Raw genomic sequence first — 25721 nt, 5'->3', positions numbered from 1 at the left:
GCCCTGAGAATGGGAGCGGGCAGGGCCCTGTGCCTGCAGGCAGAAAGTGTGTGTGTGGGGGGGAGAGGACCCCTAAATGGAGAACGTAGCTGCTGAGGCATGTGCTGGAGGGGGCTCTGTTACAATTGTCGGCTGCTGGGGCCCTGCTGTTCGGGGGCTGGGGCGGTGGCTTCAGGAAAGGGAAACGGCAGAAGAGCTGGTGGACTGGTTGCAAAAGCTGCAGCAAAACCACAGTTGTGTAAAGGAGCTGAATGCAGAGGAGCTGTAACTGATGGGGCCAGGGCAAGGCGGTCGAGCTCCCAGCCTACTCTGAGCAGGTCCTACACCTGCTCCTCCCCACCTAAGCAACTCAAACACCAGCTCATGCTGCCCTGTGGCTGCTCTGTGCTGCTGGGGGAAACCAGCAGGGGAATGTCCCCGGCTCAGGAATCTCACAGCTCCGCATGTGTCAGGAGGAGACTGCCGCATGGGTGAATGCTGGGCTCTCGAGACTGGATTCCCCACAGTCCATCATTACCCCTGTGCAAGGGAAGCATGACCTGCTGCCAGCTCAGGATGGCAGAATTTCCCCCTCACTGGGCCCAGGGGCAGGCTGGGGGAACATCCACCCTGCTGCATTCCAGTCTGATGCTCCAAGGCCCTGGGCAATACATCAGCCAACTAGTGCTAAATTTGGAAAAGGAGCAACTCCAGCTGGGTAATTGTGCAGTATGGCCCCCTTGTGTATTGTTAGGCTTCTTTTTGTTCCTAATATACCTTAAAAAAACTCCTCCTTATTGTCCTTAACTCTGCTGGCCATAGATTTTGGCTTGTGTCCCTTTGCTTCCCTTATCAATTTTCTACAATTCCTAGTTTCTAACTTTATATTAATTACTAGCAAGTTCCCCTGTCTTCCATGGTTATTTTTTATAGCTACCCTCACTTGCCCTCTAAGCCAGGTTGATTTAACCAATATGGCCTTTTCCCTCAAGTATGGCTTTTTGGGCATCTAGTAAAGTGTTCTTAAACAATTCCCAATTATCATTCACATTGTTCAGATTAAATTCGTCCTCCCAGCTGATTTGGCTTCTAACTGTTTTTAGCTTTGTGAAATTGGCCCTTTTGAAGCACCAAGTGTGTGTGCGTCTCTAATCTATCTGTCTGTCTGTCTCTGTTGTGGACTTTATTCTGTTTGCACACTATAAATGTGATCAAATCATGAGTCCTTCTTTTTTAGTTCTGTGATCAGTTCCTCTTTAGTTATTCGGACAAGGTCTAATATAGAATTTCCCTGTATTAGAAGCAACAGTGTTTGAGTTTGGAAATAGTTGTTTATGGTTAGAAGTGCCAAGCGTGGTTTAGTGTGGCACCAGGAGCCTTGCAGCGTGTGTCCCGCAGGTTGAAGTGGCACATGGCACTTTTTTCTACGTTAGAGGTCGGTGCCTAGGGAACCACTCGTGCTGGTCCCTGCTGTGATTTGGTGGGCTGTAGCAGACACCAATTAATACCCCATCTTGTGCTTTATCTGTTAGGCCTTGATCTATATACATCCAAGATAATTTTCTTTCACATTTTCCATGACAGAGTGCCATTCCCCCACCCCTTTCGCGCACTCAATCCTTCCTAAATAGGTTAGAACCATTGATTTTAACATTCCACTCATGGGTCCCATCCCACCAGGTTTCAGTAATACCAGCGAGATGAAATTTATGATCCTATGAGCACTTGCAATTCCTTTTGTTTGTTACCCAGGCTCTTGGCGTTAGTGTGTAGGGAATTAAAGCATTTCTTCTCTTCCTGTCCTTTGGTTCCTTGGTTAATTGTATTCTCAACATCTCAATGTTGTTCTAAATGAGCGCTCAGATCATCCCTTTTACCCTTCCCCTTTAACACCCTCCAGACTACTGTAGTCAGCCTATCCCTGAACTGATTGGTTTCCTGTCTACTGAAGGGGAGGTCATCCAAACTATACAGCCTCCTCACCCCGTAGGTGGTGGACCAATGTTCCAGTAAACCAAACCCTTCCACGCGACCCCACTTATCTAGCCAGCAGGTCACTTCCAGCATCTTCTGCTTTCCTTTGCTTGTGGAACAGGGAGGCTCCTAGAGGCAATCACTTGGCCGTTCTGCTTCCGGGTTCCCGGAAGTCACCTGCTAGCTGTGGTGAACAGAAAAAAAGAACAGGAGGACTTGTGGCACCTTAGAGACTAACCAATTTATTACAGCATAAGCTTTCGTGGGCTACAGCCCACTTCATCGGATGCACAGAATGTGAGCTCTAGCACAGAATACTAGCTGTGAGCTCTCCCGTGACGCAGTGTCAATCTGAACCATCTGTGATGTTGGCAGACCAGGTGCCGGCTCATGCCTCCATTGAACGTGGACAGAGACCGTGCTGGGATCAGTCTGGCGCCTCTGTGTGTTAATATTGTTCAAAGAGGTATTAGCATGTTCAGGGGTTAGACTTTATTGAATGCTTGGGAGTTGCTGCCTGCGTTAAGCTCACTGATAACAGCTGCTTTCCACACTGTAAGGTCATGTTTGAGCAGTTGTATTATGAGCCTGTGTAAATCACCAGCCAGGAGCGAGCCCCATTAATGAGCGTGAAGTGCTGGTCTCCAACAGGAGGTGTTCCAGCCTGCCCTCCAAGGAAGGCCCCTCAACACCAGCTGACAGCAGTGGGACACATGAAAGAGGACAAAGGACTGTATTGTTGACTCCCACCCCCACAAAGAGTAGTCTTGCAAGGGAACTCCTCCCATCAGCTGAAGTTGCAGTTCAAAGCAGGAGTAGGGCAGGCGTTAAAAACCCCTAACACGGAGGAACTGGTTGTCTATGTTGCTTGGACACTGGGGGCCAGGTTTCTAGGCATAAGCGAGAGATCCCCAGTGCTTAGCCTGAGTTAGATGCACAAATGAGTTCCAGGCTTCAGTTTCCAAAGGTAATAGACATTTCTGTAATAAGCAAGTTCTGTATGTTCTTTAGGCCTATGTTTACCTGCTTTAGCCTTGTCAATGACTCTCATTTCCTTTTCCTGTTAATAAATCTGTATATAAGTTTATGATAGGATTTGCTACAAGCATTGTCTTTGGTGTGAGATCTAAGGTGCAGTTGACGTGGGGTAAGTGACTAGTCTTTGGGTCTGGAAGTAACCTGGATATTGCTGGTATAAGGGAGCATCTATCACACAGCTACTCACCTGGGTGCCAAGGCAGATCGGCGTGCCCAAAGGGGACTGTTGTGACTGTTAGTGCCTGAGGCGTTTACACTGGGTACTTTGGTGAAATCCAAGTATAGAGCTTCTGGCCAGCTTGGGGCTTCTGCCCTGTTTCGTAACAGCCTGCCCTGATGTCAGCACTCTTGAGCCCCTGGAGGGCAGGGTGCCGCCATCCGCAAGGGATCTGCTCCTGGTGCCGCCCGCCTTGGCCCCATCCTTCTGTTTCTGGCAGAATGTTCTGTTCATTCTCCTGCGGACCGAGGCCCCAGTTTGGGCGGCTGGAGAACTCTTTGTGGATAAGCTTGATTTTTCTTACAGGTTGGGCTGAGCTGCCAACCACACATGTGCCCTGGACATTGCGCTGGTCCCTTGGGCCTGCTGGATCTTGAGGTATCTGCCTTAGTGGCCCCACTGAGGACCTGGTATTGATTAGAAACTCTCAGCTGTGGCAGCCCCAGTCAGCCCACTGGTATCTAGCCCTAGCCGTGTAGCAGCTGCCCATACCCTCTTGCCTCTCCTCTCTGATGTCAGCTTTCTCCAACTCATCTGCCTCAGCGCACATAGGGGCTAACCCAGCAGCAGGCTGGGGCCAACCTGGCTTGCATCTTCCAGCCCCAGGCATGTGAGAGACCCATGCTTCTCCCAGACCGCCTCTCCCCTCCCTCCCCCCCCCACATATTGGTGCCTGCCCCAGGGAAAGGCAGGGGCTTTCCTGGAGGGGGAGCCATGTTTGTATGAGCGAGACACGGTTAGAACAGGCCGGGGGTAGGAGCCTGGGGGCTGGGCTAGCTGCCTGCACTGCTGCCCCACAGCCAGCATTAGTCTGGTGCGGCCCCCCCCACCCCCTGCACCGTCAATGCTGGGGCCCGACCTAGCTTTGCTGAGACCCCTTCGTCCTGCCCTACAGCCCCGCTGCTTGTCCAGCCCTGTACCCAGACCCGGCGCGGCACAGGGCCCATGGGGGCTCCTGGCTGCTGCAGCACCGCACGCTCCTTGAGCAGCAAGAGCATGTCACTGGCTCCGGGGCCGGGGAGAAGCTGGGATGTGCCTTTGGCCAGGGCAGCCCCTCCCTGCAGCACACAGCCCGTGAGCACTGAAACCAGCCGCGTGCCTGTACCTGGCTCAACCCCGCTGGCTTTCCGGCTCCTGCAGGGGATTTGCAGTGCGGCCTGCTGCCCCTTCCCCGCCTACATGCGCGGGGCTGGCTGCCGGAACTGGGTTGCCTTGGCGGGAAACCCAGGCAGGGCCCGCGGACTCTGGATACACATGCACACACCCTGGGTGCCCTGCTGCACTCGCGAGGCCAGGCAGGACACTCGGGATGACACCGCTACATGGGGGCTGGAGCGGCTGTTGGGTCTCTTCCCCAGCCAGGCAGGCAGGGAGCGTCTGCCCTTCTTCGCCATCAGCTGTATTACACAGGTGCTCCCTGGTCTGGCCAGCCCCTAGTGCACTGGGGCTGTGTGGACACACACGCCAGTCCCAGCCCTCCGGATGGATTTGCATTGTCAGAAAACTAACTTAATCGGCCGGGTGCTTTTTTTTTTTTTTAATGTGGGTCTAACGCTTTGCCGTGTGAGCCCAAGCCACTGGGCTAACGGTAAACGTTTCTGTGGCCAGCTAGAGATGCTGAGCGGTCCCGCGCTAACAGATCCAACTGTTGCCAGTACAGCAGCTGGCCTGCCCACAAGCGCCCTGCCCGGGAGCCACGTGCATGAGGGGCCGGGCGCCGTTAGCCATCTCAGCCAGATGCGTTTGTTTAGCGAGATGTGTTTGTGGCTGTTGGGGGGGGGGGTTTGCAGTGTTGCCGTGTGTGTGTGTGTTTGGGGAGTGGGGGAGGTTTTGGTTTTTTTCCTTTTCCAAGGTAGTAACCTTAGGGCCAGCCGGGCGGGCCAGGGCGCGTAGCTGGCTGCGACCTGTTTCAGAGGCAGGCTCCTGCTCCCACTATGCAGTGCTCAGCCCCCAGGGCCAGCTGGGACCCAGGGCCTCCCTGGCCTCGCAAGCATGGCCCCAGGGTCTGTCCGTGGTGGGGCCTGTGGGTGCATTACCCCCATGGCAGGCAGCCAGGGAGGGCTGCCACCGTGGTGGTAAAACGAGTGCAGCACAGGCCTGGGGCCCAGCTCAGCTCTGGAGCAAGCGAGGGGGCCCTGCTGCCTACAGCTGTGCTAAGGCCTGCAGAGCCCTTGGCTTCACCCCCTGTGGCCGGCGCTGGAGGCTGACGGTCCCATGCTGCACTAATGCCTGGGAATCCCACCTGGCGCACCCCAGGCCCGTGGCCAGCGCTCAGCCCAGAACCAGCCAGGGCCCCACTTCATTCCTGGGCCGTGCTCCTTGGGCAGCACCGTTAGCTCCACCGGGGCACCTGGGGGCTGGCCGAGATGAGGTGAGAGGCGTTTCGGGGGAGGGAGATGAAGGCTGCTCTGAGGGGGTTGGTTTGGGGGGGCCGGGAACACCTGGGAGCTGAGCACAGGTCTGGGGCTCGTGGGGCTGGTGCCACGGCATGGTTTGCTCGAGGCACGCCCTGCGCCATGTGACTCCCCCCGGCAGACGGTCTCCCCCCGAGAACACAGGTTCACGCCTTGGGGGAAGGGGTCACTGCCACCATGTCCCTCTGCCCGGCTCCCTGCAGCCAGCCCGGCCTCGCCCCTCACGACTTGTGTCGCCCAAGAGTGGGGGGAGGCAGCCGAGCTGGGGCCCAGCTAAGCCTTTGGCCTGAGCGTTTTGAGTGTCCTTCTGCGGCAGAAATGGGCAAGGCCCCCCTCACCTGGCACCACCCAGTGAGGCCTGGCCCCTGGGCATTTCTGAGGGTCGGTGCGGGGAGGGAGGGGGCAGCAAGGAAGGGCACCCCCAAGACGCCTGTGGCAGAGGCTCTGCTGGCCTGGCAGAGCCCAGCCACCCGGGCAGCGTTAGCCCCCCCACGCGGCGCTCACAGTTTGACCTGGAGCCACTGGGAGCTGCCTGGGCAGGTGGCGAGATGAGCTTTGCCTCAAGGAAATGCTGAGGCAGCCGTGGATTCCTGCTGGCCCGGGGCCGAGGGCTGCCTGGGCACAGCTAATCCATGTCCTGCTAGTCACAGCAGGAGTCCTCCTGCCGGGGGCCGGCCCGCGGGGGGGGGATACCAGGGCAGGATGGAGGGGCCCCAGCTCTCTGTCCCCCCAGGGGGAGGCAACGGCGCCCCAGCCCAGTGCACGGCCCTGGCAGGAGTTTGTTCCTGGGCTGCAGCTGGGATTCTCCAGGGCAGGTTCACCCCGTTCCCCGGCTCTGGCCCATGGCAGGGGCCGGGGGCTGCTCCTGGCAGGACTGCACTCAAGCGGGCTGGGCAGCGCAGGGCCTGGGAAGCCTAGGGCTGGAGGGAGGAGCGGCCGCTGGGCCCAGAGGGCCAGGGAACGGCTGCTTACCACGGGGAGGGCCCCAAGAAGCAGGGCCCGGCCCCATGCCAGCACCTCTGGGAGAGGCGAGTTCCAGGATCTCCTGCCCTGCTGGGGAAGGCGCCCATCTCCGACTGGCACCTCAGGGCCTTGTGGTGTGATTCATGCCACATCCTTGCACAGGGGGTAGTGATTTATGGCTCCTGAGCCAGTGGGGGAAGGGCACGGGGGCTGGCAGACCCCAGTGCCCTCATGCTGAATGGCACCCAGGCCCGGCGGGTGGGTGTTAACCCTTTCGCAGCTGGGGAGGCGGAAGTCCTGCGCCGTGGGGCAGAGTGCTGCCCAGGGCTGTGCCCAGGGGACGTCCGTGGGATGGAGGGGGGGCGTGCCTTGGGCAGCACTCACCTGGTCTGGAACGTGCCCCCGTGGTCTGTAGGGCGCAGCCACTGCCCAGCAGAGAGGCGGGGACCGGGGAGGCGCCATTCCCCTCCTTAGGGGGCAGCCCTGCCCATGGGGTGTTAGCGGCCGCACTGATGCCCCGAGGGCCAGGCAGGCTCCAACCCCTCCCTGCTCGGCATGTTACGGGCCAGGAGCACTCAGGGCTGGAGTCACTAGCATTTCCGCCCGCCCTCCCTAGTTACCCAGGCTTGGGAGTGGGGCAAGCCCTGGGCCCTCTTGGGACCTGCCCCCAGGGCAAGCACAAGAGACGAGCGGGCGCTTTCTAGAAAAGGTTTAATGGCCCATCGCAATATATTAATTTATGATGCATATTTTCATAAAACAATTTAAAAAACCCACTTGATTGGAAGGAAAGGGGCGGGGGGGATGGGTCTGGCCCAGGGGGTGGGGCCCGAGAGGGGCAGTGTCTAGTCATTTGGTTCCCCACGAGGGTGGGGGAGCCCCACAGCCAGGGGAGGGGAAGGGCTCAGCGCTCACGTCTCCACTCCCGGCTGCCACCCTTCCTGTGGCGGGGACAGGGCGCCCAGAGGAGGAGACTGGCTGGGGCAGGGCCCGGCTGGCCACCGCTCCCATGCCAGCGAGAGGGGAGGGCAGGCGGGCAGCCCCCAGGCCTGCCACCCAGGTGGTTCCTCTATAGGGTGAGGAGCGTGCCATCCTCCCGCAGACTGCCCCCGCGGCTTCCACTGGCACTGCCCAAAGAGTGCAGGGAGCTGGGCAGCGCCAGGCTCTGCTGGCAGCTCTTGTCCAGGAGGCCGCCGTTGGGGCAGCGGGCGGTGCCATCGCTCTCGATGACCAGGTCCCCCTCCTCGTCGCTCTCGCCCTCGGCCGTGCTGTAGTGGTTCAGGTAGTGGGAGGCGGGGCTGGGCGTGCTGTCCGTCGAGACGCCCGAGCTGCCCGAGGCCTTGCTGCTGCGGATGACGTTGTTGCGCTGGTTGGCCGGCTTGACGGTGACGATGAGGTTGTGGCTGTTGGCCACCATCATGTCCGTCACCTGGTCCAGCGACTTGCCGGCCACGTCGATGCCGTTCACCTCCAGGATCTCGTCACTGACGGCCAGCAGCCCAGTGCTCTCGGCCAGCCCACCCTTCACCAGGCGGGAGATGAAGATGCCGGGCACCTTCTCGACGCCCTGGGGGGCCACACGCACGCTGATGCCGTCGCGGATGTAGAAGCCCAGCGGCTTGTCGGAGCCGTGCTTGTGCAGCCGGACGCGCCGGTGCGTCTCGGGCAGGATGTCCACATCGATGATGGAGGAGATCTGCCGGAAGTCCTGGGGCAGGCCGATCAGCAGCTGTGGCTTGGCCCGGTGGTGCGCTGGCCGCAGCAGCCCCTTCTTCTTCCGCTGCAGGGAGTTGGAGGTGAAGACGCTGGAGTCGGCTTCTGCTGCAGGGAGCAAGGAGAGCACCTGGGTCAGACAGGAACCTGCCGGCCCTGGCCCCGGCCCCTCCTGCCTCCTGGAGACAGCGCCCCAGCCAGGAGGGCCAGCCCCTTGGGCGCCCTGGTCCCACAGCCAGCTGCCCCAATGCAGCAAGCAGTCCACTTCAGGATCTTGACCCAGAGCCCAGGATCACCCATGGCAGAGGCCCCTCCCTGCTTCGGCTTTGCACTCGTCTTCCTGGGTTGTTTTAATGACATGGAACCCCTGGTATCCCAGCCCTGGGCTCCCCCTATTCTGCCGGTGCCCCTCACTCCCGACCTGCAGCCCCCTGCTAGCCCAGCCCTGGGCTCCCCCCTTCTCTGCTGGTGCCCCTCACTCCCGACCCGCAGCCCCCTGCTAGCCCGCCCTGGTCTCCCCCCTACTTTGCCGGTGCCCCTCACTCCCGACCCGCAGCCCCCTGCTAGCCCAGCCCTGGGCTCCCCCCTTCTCTGCCGGTGCCCCTCACTCCCGACCCGCAGCCCCCTGCTAGCCCGCCCTGGGCTCCCCCCTACTCTGCCGGTGCCCCTCACTCCCGACCCGCAGCCCCCTGCTAGCCCAGCCCTGGGCTCCCCCCTACTCTGCCGGTGCCCCTCACTCCTGACCCGCAGCCCCCTGCTAGCCCGCCCTGGGCTCCCCCTATTCTGCCGGTGCCCCTCACTCCCCACCCGCAGCCCCCTGCTAGCCCAGCCCTGGGCTCCCCCCTGCTCTGCCAGTGCCCCTCACTCCCGACCCGCAGCCCCCTTCTAGCCCAGCCCTGGGCTCCCCATACTCTGTTGGTGCCCCTCATTCCCGCCCTGCAGCCCCCTGCTCCCCCACAGGAGGGGTCAGCAGCTTGGCAGCAAGACTCCACGGTGCCATCCCCAGGCGGGGGGCTCTGCCACTGGGCTGAATTGGGGCGGGGGAGCCCTCTGGTCTCTGTCAACCACACCAGCCCCACAGGGACTAGGCAGCTGCTTCTGCTCAGCCCTAGAGCCAGTGTCCCAGCCCCCGCCCCTCCAGCTGGAATCCCCCCATCCCCCACAATAGCCCATAATCTCCACCCGCCATCCTACCTGGAAGAGCCCCTCCCCCACCAAACCCACCCAGCAAGAGCCCCTCTCCCTTCCCCTGCAGGCCTGGAGCCCTCTGATAAGAGCACAGCAACCATGGGGGGAGGGGAAGGACTGGGCTGGGCCCTCGTCACTCTCTGGGATCTCAAGCCCTGCCCCCCTCTTGGGATCCCAGCTCACTGGCCTGTGGGTGGTGACACCTCACTCCCTTCCCACTTGGTGCCCAGCCCCACACCATGGGGAGAGCCGCCTGGCAGGGCTGGAGGAATCCCCAGGACTGATGATACTAAACTGGGAGGAGTGGTAGATACGCTGGAGGGCAGGGATAGGATACAGAAGGACCTAGACAAATTGGAGGATTGGGCCAAAAGGAATCTGATGAGGTTCAATAAGGATAAGTGCAGAGTCCTGCACTTAGGACGGAAGAACCCAATGCACAGCTACAGACTAGGGACCGAATGGCTAGGCAGCAGTTCTGCGGAAAAGGACCTAGGGGTGACAGTGGACGAGAAGCTGGATATGAGTCAGCAGTGTGCCCTTGTTGCCAAGAAGGCCAATGGCATTTTGGGATGTATAAGTAGGGGCATAGCCAGCAGATCGAGGGACGTGATCGTCCCCCTCTATTCGACATTGGTGAGGCCTCATCTGGAGTACTGTGTCCAGTTTTGGGCCCCACACTACAAGAAGGATGTGGATAAATTGGAGAGAGTCCAGCGAAGGGCAACAAAAATGATTAAGGGACTGGAACACATGACTTATGAGGAGAGGCTGAGGGAGCTGGGATTGTTTAGCCTGCAGAAGAGAAGAATGAGGGGGGATTTGATAGCTGCTTTCAACTACCTGAAAGGGGGTTCCAAAGAGGATGGCTCTAGACTGTTCTCAGTGGTAGCGGATGACAGAACGAGGAGTAATGGTCTCAAGTTGCAGTGGGGGAGGTTTAGGTTGGATATTAGGGAAAACTTTTTCACTAAGAGGGTGGTGAAACACTGGAATGCGTTACCTAGGGAGGTGGTAGAATCTCCTTCCTTAGAGGTTTTTAAGGTCAGGCTTGACAAAGCCCTGGCTGGGATGATTTAACTGGGAATTGGTCCTGCTTCGAGCAGGGGGTTGGACTAGATGACCTTCTGGGGTCCCTTCCAACCTTGATATTCTATGATTCTATGATTGATTCTATGACTGAGCTCTAGGGGTAGCCCCAGGGCCTCTCCCCAAGGCATCGCCACAGAGACACCTGCCTGGCGCATGGCTATCCCTGCCCCAGCTCCAGCACTGTGTGCCCCAGCAGCGCCCCCGGCTGGCTGCCAAGAGCATTGCGGCCCTGCTCAGCACAGTCCCATGGCACCAATCACTCCTTCTGGGCACCAGACAGGCCTGGTGCTGCCCACACGAGCATCACGCCAGCCAGATGCAGAACCCAGGACTGGCCAGGGAGTGCCCAGGCTAGGGGCGACGGCCCCTTCCTGCAGGCCTGGAGAGGGGGCCACATCCTCTGACCCCCAGGGGTCAATGCATATGTCGAGCCGGCAGGCCTCCCACCAGGGGGCCAGCTGTCTGCCCCAAAGCTCCATGGCAACAGGGCTCCAGCCCTGCCCTGGGGCAGAGACTGCTCCTGGGCTGGCCACAGCCGGGCAGCCTCCCTCGGGCTGAAGAGAGGGCACCTGGGGGCGACGGGAGCAGGTTCCCCAGGCTGTGAAATGCTCTGAGCCTTTCGTGACACCCCCGCACTGCCCTGACAGCTCCCCAGGGCACTCACGCGGTGCCAGGTCCGGCTGGTATCACGCGGGCTCCGGGCTGCTATGGCAGGGGGAGGGCAGTGCCATGGGAACGCTGCTATCAGGATTAGCTCCGCCAAGGGGCCAAGCGGCCAGCGAGGGGCAGCTCCTCAGGTCTGCCCGCTGCCGGGCTGGCAAAGGCCCAGGGATGGGGCGAGGGGAGACAGCACCACACAAATGCTCTGCGTGGCCCTCCCCCGGGCTTCACCACCCCACCAAACCCCTCCCTGCTTCTCCTCCCCTCCACCAAGGCCACCCCCCCACAGCACACCCCATCTCCCCAGGTCCTCCCTCCCCACCCTGTCAGGATAGGCCAGGCCAGCCCACCCACTGATGGGCACAGAGATGCCAGCCCCAGATATCTGCCATGGGCCCCCTTGGCTCACACTCTGGGATGCACCCTTGCCCCTGGGCTCCAGCCCATCCCCTGCTCCCCTCCAACACCAGACTGCCCTCCGCCCCACTGGCTTCTGCTGGGGCAGCCATCAGACCCCGTGCCTGAGAGAGGTAGGAACCCGCATGCCCAGGCCGCCAGCCCCTCCCAATACCCTGCTGCCCCTCCTCGTGCCCTGCCCCCACAGAGGAGCCTGTGCCCATGGCCCCATGGAGTCTGCTGCCCCGTCATGCTCTGCACCCTCGGCTGCCAAAACCCAGGTTATGCCCTTCGCGCTGCTGACCGAAGTCTTAAAGCCCCAAGCCGAGGCCCCCAGGCCACGCTGAGAGCCAGCGCGCCACGCCAGGCCATGGCAGCTGGGAGACGCCAGGCCCGTGCAGGGCCTGCTCACTGGTGCCAGGCACAGAAGCAGGCAGCCTGCGGCTGAGGGTGTTACCACGCCAAGCCTGGCCCTAACACCCCCTCTGCCTGCATGCCCTCCCCTGCCCACATACACCCCCCCCCCATCATTCCCCTCCCTCACACAGGAGCTGCTGGCTCCCCCCATCCTGTGTGTGTGTGGGGGGGGGTCTCCCTGGGACAGCCCCAGTCCCCCTCCCCAGGCTGACTGGCACAGCAAGGACACCTGCTGCCAGGGCTCAGGGGAGGAGGAGCTCAGGACGCTCTCTACTCAGGGAGGACCTGGCATCGGCCGACTCACTGGCAGCAATTCCCCTCTCCTCCTGCAACAAGCCCAGCTCTGGGGTGCCATGCAGCCTCTGATCAGGGCCCACGCCGAGGACACCCTGCTCTGCCCTGGCCCACTGCTGTCCCTCCCTGCAGCCAGGCAGATGCTGGCACAGCAGTGGGTGAGAGCAGCGGTGGGGCTGTACCCGCCAGTGCTGGGGGAGCAGAGGCGCTGGGCCAGGGGATTACACGGCATGTGCTGGGCTGGGATTAGAGGAATCTGAATAACTCGGCTTTAATCGTACTGTGAGTCATGCCCCTTGGAGTTAACCCTGGAGCTGCCAGCTCCCACAGACCAGGTCATGGCACCTGCATGCCAGCTTGGCCTCTTCCCACTCGAGGAGAGGCCAGGGCTGGCTGGCATGCAGGAGACAGTGGGCACGTTCCCTAGCTCCACTGGTCGCTCCCCCATGCGTGTCCCATGATGCTGGGGGTGCAGATGCTCAGGGCAGTACCACCCAGCGCCCTGAGGGCACCCACAGCAGAGATGGGGAGCCCACCCCTGGGGGTGGATCACCAGAAGGGGCACATCTCTATGCCAGGCCAGGCAGACTGCCGGCTCTCGGCACTGTGGAGCAGTGGACATGCCCCCCAAGACAGCTGACGCCAGCAGGGACAGCACGGAAGCTAACCAGAGACGCTGCCCCGAGCTGCCAGGGCTGGGACTGGCACCAGCTGGCTTGGGGTGCTGGGCAACTGCATTGCGGCTTGCGCTCCCATGACCATGAGATCAAGCCCAAGAGAAGCCAGGGAGAAATGGGCTCCCAGCCCCCTCCCCGCACGGGCATAGAGGAGGGCCCATGGGACAGACAACTTGCAGCCAGCACTTGGCCCCAGCTGGCCACAGCTAGGGATAGGCCCCTGGTGCCTCCAGCCCAGTCCAGGCAGACACCCATCTGCGCTCAGCTTCCCCATGACTCCAGGTGCCCCAATCCCAGTGGCTGCCATTGAGCCCAGGAGGGCGGCCCACCCCACAGCTCATGACACACCGCAGCACCTGGCTGCTCCTTGGAGATGTCCCCTGCAGGCCTCCTTGCGACAGGCCCCGCCAGCCAGCAGGTTTCTTTCGCGAGCACCGCGAAGCTTTGGGCATGGCGTTTACGGACAGGTGAGGGGAGGCGAGAGCCTCGGCCGGGTTGGGAAGGGTCAGACCCTGGGGCTGTCCAGACCCAGCCTGTGAGATCCTGCTGGGGACTCCTCCCAGAGATGCCCGGCTGAGCAGCGACCGCCTCTCAGGGCACACGCCCGCCTGCAGGGCTGGTGGCTATAAATATCTCACCGTGCACACACCACACTGTATTTTTAGCCCAGGAAATTCGGCAAGGCCTTTCCCGGCTATTTCTGTGAGTGATTCTCCACTGTCTGAGTCACCAGTGGATGTGAGCAGCTCAGCACCATCTCCTCCGGGGCAGCTGCCTCTGCACACCTGGGGCAGGCAGACCCCACCACAGAGCAAAGCAGGGCTGCCCAGCTGCCCTGCTGACACAAGCCTGAGGAAGAGGCCGATGATGGAGCCAGAATCCACATGCTCAGAGCCAAGGCCATTTCTTATCAGGCTGCAAGCTGTTCCTTCTGCATTCCCCCCCTGCCCAGAGAACCCCCCTTGGGACTCACCATCCTCAGCAGCTGCCGGCTGAGGGCTCCCGGCCTACAAGGGGGAAGTGCGCAGGTGGCAGGGGGTCCCCACATCACAGAAGCCTTCCTTGGCCACACAGCGGGGTCTCTGCCCCCATCCCGTCATTACTGCCCCAAGCCTGAGCCCAGGGGCTGCTGCAGAGCAGTGCAAGCCTCAGTGTGCAGCGGGAGCAGATGGCTGGGCCCGGTTTCTGGTGCGGAGACACAGCTCACTGGGGACGCACACCAACATGGGCTCCGCGCTCCCTGCTGTTTACAGGGGCAGTGCCCAGAGAAGCGTGGCCGAGCGGACAGAGCACAGGGCTGGGACTCAGGAGAGCTGGGCTCTGTTCCTGGCTCTGCCACTGGCCTGCTGGGTGAGCTTGGGAAAGTCACTGCCCCTTTGGTGCCTCAGTTTCCCCATGGGTGAGGGGACGATAGCCACACTGCCTCCTTCGCCATTGGAGAGTCCAAGCTGAGTGGGGGGCAGGGGATGGAGAACAGGAGTACTGGGGCCCCTGGTAACGTTGTCAGGGACCCGGTGGCTCCGACGCTCCCCAGAAGCCAAGCTGCCGGCCCAGCCCTTTGCTACCCGCCTCCATTCCCCACCTGCCTAGCTCCACCAGTGTACCTATGTCACACTTCAAGCAACACACAACATTCCCCCTTGGTGGGTCCAGCAGGGGCACCTGCTCCCGGCTCCTCGGCTGTCACCTTTCTTGGACAGAGACGCGCATCTCTCCACCCACTGACCAGGGTTTTTCCAGGCTGCACAGTTCTCTGCCTACACAGTGCTGTTCCCAGCAAGCCAGACTGTCTAAACAGGCCTTTGATCTCTCTCCCGACACCACAAACAGCTGTAAATTGTCCACAGTGACAAGTCACCATGCAGCCCTTTGTAAGTGAGCACGTTTATTCTTAAGGTGAAAGCACTAGAGAGAAAACAATAATTCTTACACACATCCTAAAAACTTACCCGTGGTCATGCAACAGTCTTATGGGGCCTCTGGAGGCCAAAGCCCCCAACCCTTCCCAGGAAGGATTGGGGCCCCCTTGTACAGAAGGTCTGGTCCGGTCCGGCTGATGGATCAGAAGTAGGCCCTGAGTCAGTTTAAACTCAGGCTATTGATCCAAAAGTCCTTTCTTTGTCTGTTGACCTCCGGAGAATCCAGTCTGAACCGGTGCACGTGAATCTCTCCAGATGGTGGTACCTCTGGAGGGTGGGCGGGGGGGGGGGCTGTTGCAAGCCAAATGAATTTCCCTCATCACCCTGCACTGCTCTTAGTTCATGGGGTGAGCTGTGGCCACTCTCCCCCATGGAAATACAGGCAATCCCTGGCCCACTGTGATGATACGTAAACTTAATACAGTGAGATCTCCCAGTGATACTGCAGGAAATTGCCGTCAGAGCGGTCTTCAGAATGGGGAACAAAGTGGACCCAGGGAGTTTTAGACCAGTCAGGCTAATTTTGATACCAGGAGAGATACTGGAACCAGTTAACAATCAGTCAGTTTGTAAGCACCCGAGGATAATAGGGTTACAAGGAAGAGCCAGCGTGGATTTATTAAGAACAACTCATGTCAAACCAAGCTAATTTCCTTCTTTGACAGGGCAACTGACCTCACTGGATGGGGGCAGCAGTAGATTTAATCTAACTCCATTTTAGTGAGGCTTTTGTCACAGTCCCACGAGACAGTCTCATAAGCAAGCTAGGGAAACGTGGTCTCGATGAAATTACTCCATGGTGGGTGCACAACTGGTTGAAAGGCCAGACTCGAAGAGTCGTTATCGATGGCTCGCTGTCAAACTGGGAGGGCATATTGAGTGGGCTCCCGCAGGGGGTCTGTCCTAGGTCCAGTGCTATTTAGTATTTTCCTTAATGACTCGGATAATGGAGCAGAGAGCATGCCTACAAAAAACAGCAGATGACACCAAGCTGGGAGGGATCACGTGCACTTTGGAGGACAGGGTTAGAATTCAAGACAACCTTGACAAATGGGAGAATTGGGCTGAAAGCAACAAGATGAAATTCAATAGAGACAAGTGCCATGTATTACACATAGGGAGGGAAAAATCTCCAAAGCACCGATATAAAACGGGGAAGACCTGGCTAGGCGGCAGTACCGCTGAAAAGGATCTATGGCTCATAGCAGATTGCAAACTGAATACAGTTATCAATGTGATGCAGTTGCAACAGGCTAACGTCATTCTGGGCTGCACTGGGCGCCACATTTCAGGAAGGACGTGGACAAATTGGAGAGTCCAGAGGACAGCAACAGAAATGATTAAAGGTCTAGAAAACATGACCTATGAGGGAAGATTTTAAAAAATTGGGCTTGGTTAGTTTGGAGAAGAGAAGACTGAGGGGGGACATGATAACAACCTTTTATGTGCTTGAAAATGGTTACAAGGAGGAGGGAGAAAAATCGTTCTCGTTAACCTCTGAGGACAGGACAAGAAGCAATGGGCTTAAATTGCAGCAAGGGCGGTTTAGGTTGGACATTAGGAAAAACTTCCTAACGGTCAGGGTGGTTAAGCACTGGAATAAATTGCCTAGGGAGGTTGTGGAATCTCCATCACTGGGAGGTTTTTAAGAATAAGTTGGACAAACCCCTGTCAAGGTTGCTCTAGGTTCACTCGGCCCTGCCTCAGCGCAGGGGCAGGACTAGGTGACCTCTCGGGGTCCCTTCCAGCCCGACACTTCTGTGATTCTGTCTGCTGCAGCGACAGGAAGCAGGTTCCTCCTCTGTGCAGCAGCTGCCCCTGCATGACTCCTTGGAGGGTTAAAGGAACAGATGGGACAGAAGCAGAGTCAGCTCCATGCCTGGGATAATGCAGGGAGTCACTGAGGGCAGTGCGTGTGTGCGGGAGGGGGGGCTGGAAGGGCAACCTCCAGGACTGTGGGTTCAGGAGGACCCAGCTCATCTCAGATCCCGGCAGAAATAAAACCCCAACTCCTTGGCTCATGGGAGCCCACGGTGCCGCCTCCCCACAGTGAGGAGCCATTGCCCAAGACAGCCAGAGCCTGCCCCTGGCCTCCTGGGGGTAAGCGCGTCCCGCCCAGCAATACCGCTTCCGACAGCATGCACACAGGCCAGTTTACAGCCAGGCTGGCACCTGGGAGTGCCGAAGTACACAGCCCTCAGCAGCAGTCCTGGGCTTTGCAGAACACCAGGCGTGTGATGGCATGTGTCACCCTGAGCAATACACACCCCCCGCCCTCAGCCCAAGCCCCAGCCAGACCTAGGGCGCTGGCCCAGCTGAGCAAGAGGGGACCCAGGCAAGTGGAGAACTCTGAGTCTCACCCTCCCTGCCCTGGACTCCAACACGTCTCAGCAGGACATCTCTCCAAGGGGTGCCAGGGAAGGTCTCCATGGCTGGTGCCCCACCCTGGCCTCAGATAGCAGGGGCCCACCCCTCGCTCAGAGCCCAACCACCCATCAGCCCCTTGTTGGCGACCAAGAACGTCAGAAACCGAACCCGAGGCTCCTTGCTGGGCAGGCTGGCAGGGCGGGGGATGAAGCTAGCCCTGCCCCTGCTGTGCAGTCTCTAGGCTGGGCCGTCCAGCACCTGGCCCTGGACGTACAGTCAGAAGCGTGAAGAATTTGGGATTCTCCCCACAATAAATCGTTCACTAGCTGCCAGCACAGAATCCCCTGTCCCCCCTCCCCATGAACAGAGCAGCACAGTGGGGGCAGAGAAGCACGGCCCCAGAAGGAAGTTCCCTCCCCCCCAACACTTCCCTTTCCTACAGTTCAGCGCCCTCCAGCCCTTCGTTCCTGCACTAATTCCCAAACAGTCGCTTCCCATCAGTGGCCTAGGCTCACACACAGAGTCCTCAGCATAAGCCAGACCAAGGGAGGGAAGGGGAGCGACCCCAGATGAAGCAGGTCTGGCTCCATCCCTCCCCAGCCTGCACATCCCGGTTCGTTATCCTATGCCTCTACGGCACCTGCTCCCCCACCCCCCGAAACGCAGCCCACCTGGGGTGGGACGTGACACAGCAGTGTGGACAGGGGAGTCCTGCACCCTACCGGAGCCGCCGGGGGGGAGGTGGGGGGGTGTCTTGGCAGGTAGGAGGCGGCGGGGAGGTAAGGGGTAGCTCAGTGGTTTGAGCATTGGCCTGCTAAACCCAGGGTTGTGAGGTGAATCCTTGAGGGGGCCATTTAGGGATCTAGGGCAAAAATGGGGGATTGGCCCTGCTTTGAGCAGAGGATTGGACTAGATGACCCTCTGAGGTCCCTCCCAACCCTGATATTCTAGGAAACCCAGGCTGGGATCCAGAACTCAGTGCAGGCTGCAATTTAAGGGCTGTGCTGTGGGTCTCCGAGCCTCTGTTTTAGGACTTGTCCTGCCCCCAGGGAACACACTCAGGCCTGACACCCCGCCCTCCCCCCCACACTCAGGCAGCCCCACGCTCGCCCTGTCTCCCTTCCAGCCACTGGCTGGGCCCCGGAGCTCTGTAGGATCACAGGCTGTGGGGGCCCTGCTGCAGTTTTGCACAGCGTCCCCCCCGCAAGGGGCCTGAGGCTGGGGGCCCCTGCATGCCAATCCCATGCTCTGCTCACAGGACAGGCTGGCTTTGCCAAGGGAGGGCTGCATGACAGCTGGACTCTTCCTCCAGGCCTGGGCTGGAGACCAGCAGGTGGGTCGGCTGCCGGAAAGCGGCACTGCTCTCCCCAAGCAGGTCAGAGCCAGACTCTTGGCAAGCCCTCCAGACCCAGTCCCCACTGTCAGGCCCCTCCTTTCATGCTAGCTCCCAGGAGGAAGTGGGAAGAGCCTAGGCAGAGGCAGGGCAGACACAGCTTTGGGGTTAGGCGGTGGCTTCTGGCAGTGCCCCCCCCTCACTGTCCTGCCTGCCAGCGCAGGGGAGCGTCGGCTCCTTTCTAGTCAGTGCTTCAGGATGGGCAGAAACAGAGGAGAGGGGTGGTTACCCAAGGGCTCCTCCCGTCTGACGCCCCTGGGACTTGGGGGTCCCTCCGCCATCTCAGCCTCGGCAGAGGTGCCCCGGACTGGGAGGGCCCTAGAACCAGATCCTCCAGGACCTCTGGGGCGCTCCCAGAGCCCGGCTCTCCGACATGAGGGCAGCACCCCCGTCCCAACCTTTGCTCAGGGGCGGGGGACGCACACACACAGACCCTGGGGCAGACCCAAGCCGGTCTCCTTTTCCCTGCCCAGGACGCTGTCCCTTGGGGGCCTGCCCTCCAGCCAGCTGGTGCTGGATCCTCAGCCCCCCATCTGCCAAGAGCATCACTAGTGGGGCCTAGGCATGAGCCCCTCTGGGAAGGGGGGCCCAGGGGACGCTGCCTTCATCTGGGCCAGCTTTAGCTCCCGCCCAGCCTGGAGGTGAACCGGATCCTGTTAAAACCCCACATCAGCAGCTCCCAGACATCTCGCCCCCCATTGGCCGGCTGCCTGCTTCAGGGACAGCCAGCCTAGAAACCCCGCGGAGCAGTTTGTTTTTACCAGGGCATCCAGCCAGACTCCCCCACACCCCCCGCCCCACCTTTTATCTTGGCTGCTCAGAGCACCCGGCCGACGCAGCCAGCACCATGCAGGCAGACAGACCCCTGGGCCGTGCTCTAGACCTGGGCAGAGTTTCCCATGCCTTCCCACTGGCTGCGCTCTCAGGGCTTTCCCAGAGCAGACAGCTCAGCCCTCCTGGCTTCAGCTCGAGCAATAGTGCTGGTTAGGGGGTGGCAGCGTGGGGAGCAGGGCTTGGCGGCAGCGTGCATGGCAGAGCTCCATGGCAGCAAGATGGGATCATCAGCCCACGGCCTGTTCCCAAGCCAGTGCTACAGACAGCAGCCGCCAGACACTGGGTTTTAGGTCTGTTCACCCACAGACACAAACGCGTGACTGTCATTTAAAACGAAGTCCCCACCCAGCTCCCGCTTGGTGCGGCTGGAAGCCTGGGCCTGGCAGCCTGGGCCTGGCTGTGCCTTCATTCCTGGGAAGCGGACGGCTGCTTTAGTGCCTAGAGCCCAGGGACCAGAGTTGGCAGCTCCTTGATCGGGGGAAGTCACTGCCCCTCTCTGTGCCTCAGTTTCCCTGACCCGGGAAACAGGGCCAGCCTCACCTCATCAGGGTTTGGATTGGTTTAGATGGTAGGGGCTAAAGAAGGGCCAAGGATTAGACATGGGCTCTGTCTTTTGCGCGTCCTGGGCTCTGATCCTGCAGCGATCTGCCAATAATTTTCCTCTCCCTCCATGGCTGGTAGTAAGCTCCCACCCAGAAACGTGCACACTGGGCAGAGGAGGATCAAACCCTTCTCAGCCACCCCACAGGACAAACAGGCTGAGACCAGGGGCGCTCCCCAGAGGGGTTAGGACCTGGCTCTCGATGAGTATTCAGGTCCGAGAGAGTGAACAGCTCAGGGCTGCGTGGAGACCTGAGAGGAGCAGGTGTCTCCTCCCTCCAGTTCGAGAGCACCGATGCCAGAGGCAGATGAACAGGTGGCTTCGGGAGCCCTTTAGAATATTTTTTTTTTTTTAGAATATCAGGGTTGGAAGGGACCCCAGGAGGTCATCTAGTCCAACCCCCTGCTCAAAGCAGGACCAACCTCCAATTTCTGCCCCAGATCCCTAAATGGCCCCCTCAAGGATTGAACTCACAACCCTGGGTTTAGCAGGCCAATGCTCAAACCACTGAGCTATCCCTTCCCGCCCCGTACATGACAGCAGGGGAATCCCCAGCCCTCCAGTTGGTTTGGGGCATCATTCTTACCAAGGGGCTCCACAGGGCACCAGCAAAGCACTCCATCGGCATGAGCAGGGATGATGTTTGGCAACTCACTAGGCAACACTTCCAGAGAGCGGCACTCCAACCAGTGCCGGGGCACAGCCCTAGAGGGCCTGTGCTGCCCCTGAGAGCGGGCAGCCGCTACCGCTACTGGCCACGTGTGGTCTGTAAAGACTCACACGCGTGTTAGCCAGAATCATGATGTTTGCCCAGGACTAAATCTAGTTTACACTCAGTCTCACAATCTGCTGACTAATCCTCCCTGCAGTGGTGATTGGATATGGTCGCCTCCACTTCCTGTCCTAAACTGCTGGTACAATTAAGTACAGCTTGTTCCACCCCAGAGGAAGCTGCACTTCAGCAGCGACCGGTCACCCTAGCACCTGCATGCATGTGACCATTGGAAGCACTCAGAGATCCTTCCGCATGAAAGAAGTTATAGGCATGCAGCAGATTCCGAGAGGTTCACATGTATTTCACTTTTTGTTCTTATGATCTGCCTATATGGGTAATGAAAGTAGTTTCCCTACCCAGGGAACATTCACCCATCTCTGAGGTGGAACACCGCCACTGCTCAGCAGCACGCAGCATCACCGCACATCGCGGCAAGAAGCGAAGACTCTGGTATTTCTTCTGTTGAAACTTAACTAGTTTCACCCATTCCACAGAGAACTCAGTCTGTCCCGCAATACACTGCAAGGGCTTTAATCTGTGGCCTCACACACCAGAGCCATCTCTCCCAGCACACACAACCATTAAATAAGGCCCAGCGCAGGAGGGAGAGCACAGGCAGAACCCCTCAGACACTTTGCAGTTGGCCCGTTTGTTGGATGGGAACGATGCATCAATGCAGTTTGTGAGATGGGCGACAACTTCTGCATTTTGTTAACGATTCCTCCACGCCTCCCTGTCCTAGGCTGCCGGGCCCTGCTCGAGTCCTGGGAGAGAGCCATGGCTTAAGGAACTCTCGCAAGCTGCTAAGAAAAGCCTCTAGGATTTTGGTATTGCTACCTTATAAAGCTCCAAGATAAACAGGCTCTGCTCCAGCTCCTATGGAGCCAGGCTGGGTGGGCAAATCCAGCTCCAGGGCTGCAGACATAGTGACAGCCCTTGCTTTCAATGGGAAGAGAAAGCAACTTCAGCTTGCAAAGCCCCTGAGCCTGCCAACGGGGCTGGGTTGACAGCCAGGCCTCAGAGGTCAGTGCAGTTCCAGGACCAGCACTAGGGGACACAGCTGCACTCACTAGGGAGAGTGCTACATACTGTATTCTTAATAGGTCCTAGACAAACTTTCCCTAGAGCCACGCTTTCAGCAATCCTGGGATAGGTTTAAGGAATAAACCGATTCCTTGAGCATCCAGAGGATTCTCCTTCTTCGACTATAACGATTTGATAACAGGTCAGATCACAGCAGGCTCTCCCACCCCCAAATGCAAGATAAGGAAAAGGCACAGCCAGACCCCCCACCCCAAAATCACTTCTCCCATCTAGGCCATTATGATAGGCAGAGCAGCTGCACAGTTAAAGTCCACCCAGCCACCCCTCCCACTGGGCCACAAGTCACCATCAAAGCAAAAGAACCATCAGAGCTAACAGTTCCCATCAGAGCCAGGGCATAAAATTCACTGGTTGATCACACGTGCCATCTGGCTCTGCTCTCTCGTGCAGCAAGAGGTCCCGACACTGGTTGTGTACCGGCACCTGTAACACACAGCTGAAGGGGCTGGGCACCAACATACTGCAGAGTTATCACAAAACACAGGCTGCTGCTGGTCTGATGTTTCGTGCTCTGGAATAGCAGGTCAACGCGATCCACTCCTCACTTTCCCCTTGGAGGGAGCTCTCAGTCAGGAAAGGAACCTGAGGCCAACATGGGCGGCCGACAGCATCCTGCGCTGGCCCCACTGGCCCAGACTTACCCCTCTTCTGGATGATGATCCTGAGCAGCGGGCTAGCGGAGGAGAGAGCTTTGTGGTAGTTATCGTCATTGTTGATGGGCAGCAAGTCCCCGTGAACGTCCGTGTACCCCAACAACACATCCACGCAGGGGATCTGATGGACCGTCTGGATCAGCTGGCAGAACTCCTGGAAGCCGCCCACGCTGGAGCGCTTCACGGCAAAGCGGCGGAACTCGGCGTCAAACTGGGGGCAGAGAAGAGGGGTCAGGGCCAGAGACCAGCATAGGAGCCAGGGGGCTCAGCCTCAGCTCTGCCCCACGATTGGCTTCGCGTCCAGCCCATAGGGGATCAGTCGGGGCTCTCACCAGCCGAGATGGCCAGGGCTTGGTGTCTGCACATACATGGAATGAGGTCAGACTACACACAGCCCACTGGGTCCCCCACACCGACTCCTTCCCCAGGAGCCATGAGCGTCACCCCGGCACCCTCACCCCTCCAGGGGGCTCCTTCCCACCCCACACTGACTGACTCGCTGCTGCATCGGGGCACCCTCTGGCCCATATGGGGTCCAGAGCCCACGGATCTGCCTGGACCTAGCGTGTGGGCTGAGGAGTCAGACCCATGGGAAGACAGGTGCCACTGGGAATGCCAGGTGGCACCGCAGGTCAGAGGGAAGCTCCGAGGTGCAAGGAGCCCTGAACAGGGTCACATAGCCAAGTCGCGCCCTAAGCACTGCCTTCGCACTCGGCCAGTTCTAGCCACCGTGTGTTCACCATTGCAGGGGGCTATGGAAAGCCCCTTGCCCAGCATCACTTTGCAAGGCAGAGAAAGCAGACCTGGGTCACCTATAACTTGGCTGCCACACAGGAAGGGACGCAAAAGCCTCCTCTGCGTCCCCTCACTCCCTGGTAAGCCACGCTTACCCAGTAGCCAGCGCTCCACTTCCACCGTGGGGTTTACAGAGGCCCCCCCTTACCAACTGTAAGCCTGACACATGCAAGCAGCAGGTCAACGCACGCCGGTGCCAGGAGGCAATTCCACAGTCACGTTTCCACGAGGAGCTGCTGCCTACTAGAGTCTCTGAGTGGAAAGGTTAAAATCCATCCGGGGAGACGACTGCCAGGAGAGCCAAGCCCCCAGGTGTCCCCTCCATCCCACGCCTCCTCCAGCGACGCCCCAGACCAGAGGCAACAATAAAAAGTCTACCCCGCAACTTCAGCCGCGACGGCGTGACGACTGGGCAGACCCGCCGCGCTGCGGCCCCGGGGACACTCCGGGTGGTGGCACCACTCAGCCCGGGCTGGCAGAATAAAGGCTTAATTGGGGGGTGCAAGAGAACTTCCCTGTCCTAGGCCGCAGGGGAGGCTGCATATCCAGCCCCTCATCTCTCCGCAGACAACCCAGGCCCTTGGCCCAGCAACCGCCCTCATTCCTGCTCCCCTCAGAAAAACCAGCCCCCCGCCAGGAGACCAAGAGACCCCGATGAGACGCCAGGGGCGGCCCTGCAGGCGCCAGCCAGACTCCAGCGGGCACCGATGCCAGAGGAGAAGCCAGGTGGATTCCGGGGGCGCCCAGCCGGGAACCTGCTTCTCTTCCCGCCGGCCAGAGACGGAAAGTTTCCGGCCCGCGCAAGCCCAGCGGATCGGCCGGTCCCTCCGCCAGCTCCACAGGCGGGGCCCTTCCTCGCGCAGCCCCCGGGCGTCCCGGGGACCGACGCTGGAGCGGCCGCCCTGCAAGGCGGCAGCGCGATTCCGCTGCATCGCTGCATCACCTGCCGGCTACTGCGAGGGCTCCGCGCTGCACAGGGCAGCCGAGCCAGCCCCCTGCCTCCCCCGGGACGGGACACGGGCTCGGGCGATCCTGCCCCTGCCCTGAAGGGCGACTGGAGCCCCCGGGCTGCAGCTCCGTGCACGGAATAACCCGCCGGCCCCGGCGTCCGCCAGAGCGGTGGATGCGCGGGCGGACTTGGCGGCAGCCGGAGCGCGCCCGTCCTGCCCCGGCTGCAGCCCCGGGCCGCGCGGGACCCCCTGCGACAGGGACCCGGGGCCTCCCCCGGGGCGGGCGGCGCGGGCAGAGGCTTACCTTGCTCTTGACCTCGATGACGGGCTCCGGGCTCCGCGCCGGGGTGCGATGGTGCTTGGCCATGCTGGGCCGAGCTGGGCCGGGCCGGGCCCGGCTGCTCCTCCCGCCCCGCCGCCTGCCCGCCCCGCACTGGCTGCGGCTCCTGCGGCCACGGGGGGCTGTCACCGGCCGTGACGTCATCCCGAGCAGGTTAGGGGCCGCCACGGGATTGGTGGAGGCCGGGCCCGGGGGCGGGCTCAGAACGTCCCCTGCGTCTGGATGGAAGATTGCTGACAACGTCGCCTAGGTAACTGGGGCGGGAGCGCTCCAAGGTGTAGTATCGGGATCTGAAGGTCGGGGGGGGTGAGAGTGTCGGGGGGGGGCCGTGCCCCGGGGGGCCCAGGGGAGGAGCGTGTCGGGGGGGGGGCCGTGCCCCGGGGGGCCTAGGGGAGGAGCGTGGCCGGGGGACCGTGCCCCGGGGGGCTCGGGGAGGAGCGTGTCTGGGGGGGGGCCGTGCCCCGGGGGGCTCAGGGGAGGAGAGTGTCGGGGGGGGGGGCCGTGCCCGGGGGGCGCAGGGGAGGAGAGTGTCGGGGGGGGCCGTGCCGCGGGGGGCCTAGGGGAGGAGAGTGTCGGGGGGGGGCCGTGCCCCGGGGGGCGCAGGGGAGGAGCGTGGGCGGGGGGGCCGTGCCCCGGGGGGCCCAGGGGAGGAGCGTGGCCGGGGGCCCCGGGGGGCGCAGGGAAGGAGAGTGTCTGGGGGGGGCCGTGCCCCGGGGGCGCAGGGGAGGAGCGTGGCCGGGGGGGGGCCGTGCCCCGGGGGCGCAGGGGAGGAGCGTGGCCGGGGGGGGGCCGTGCCCCGGGGGCGCAGGGGAGGAGCGTGGCCGGGGGGGCCGTGCCCCGGGGGGCGCAGGGGAGGAGCGTGGCCGGGGGGGGCCGTGCCCCGGGGGCGCAGGGGAGGAGCGTGGCCGGGGGGGGGCCGTGCCCCGGGGGCGCAGGGGAGGAGCGTGGCCGGGGGGGCCGTGCCCCGG

General features: G+C 60.8%; 1 protein-coding gene across 2 annotated transcripts; it reads right to left on the bottom strand.

Annotated features, from left to right (window-relative positions):
• Positions 1-7279: 7279 nt before the first annotated feature.
• PARD6A (par-6 family cell polarity regulator alpha) lies at positions 7280-24890 on the bottom strand. Of its 2 annotated transcripts, none has more exons than XM_073307217.2 (3): positions 24718-24890; positions 22657-22879; positions 7280-8403 (listed from the first exon to the last, which is right to left on the bottom strand). In XM_073307217.2, exons 1-3 carry the CDS (start codon positions 24778-24780, stop codon positions 7655-7657), a joined length of 1035 nt encoding a protein of 344 aa, XP_073163318.1. In that variant the 5' UTR covers positions 24781-24890; the 3' UTR covers positions 7280-7654. The 2 variants fall into 2 exon arrangements, with proteins under 2 accessions (XP_073163318.1, XP_073163319.1); XM_073307218.2 differs by having other exon boundaries at positions 7280-8406; positions 24718-24888.
• Between the last annotated feature and the right edge of the window lie 831 nt (positions 24891-25721).

The sequence above is a fragment of the Lepidochelys kempii genome, chromosome 12 (genome assembly GCF_965140285.1).
Source record: "Lepidochelys kempii isolate rLepKem1 chromosome 12, rLepKem1.hap1, whole genome shotgun sequence".
Taxonomy (NCBI): Eukaryota; Metazoa; Chordata; order Testudines; family Cheloniidae; genus Lepidochelys; species Lepidochelys kempii.
The sequence above is the reverse complement of the archived record's forward strand: the minus strand, read 5'-3'. Positions and strand labels throughout refer to the sequence as shown.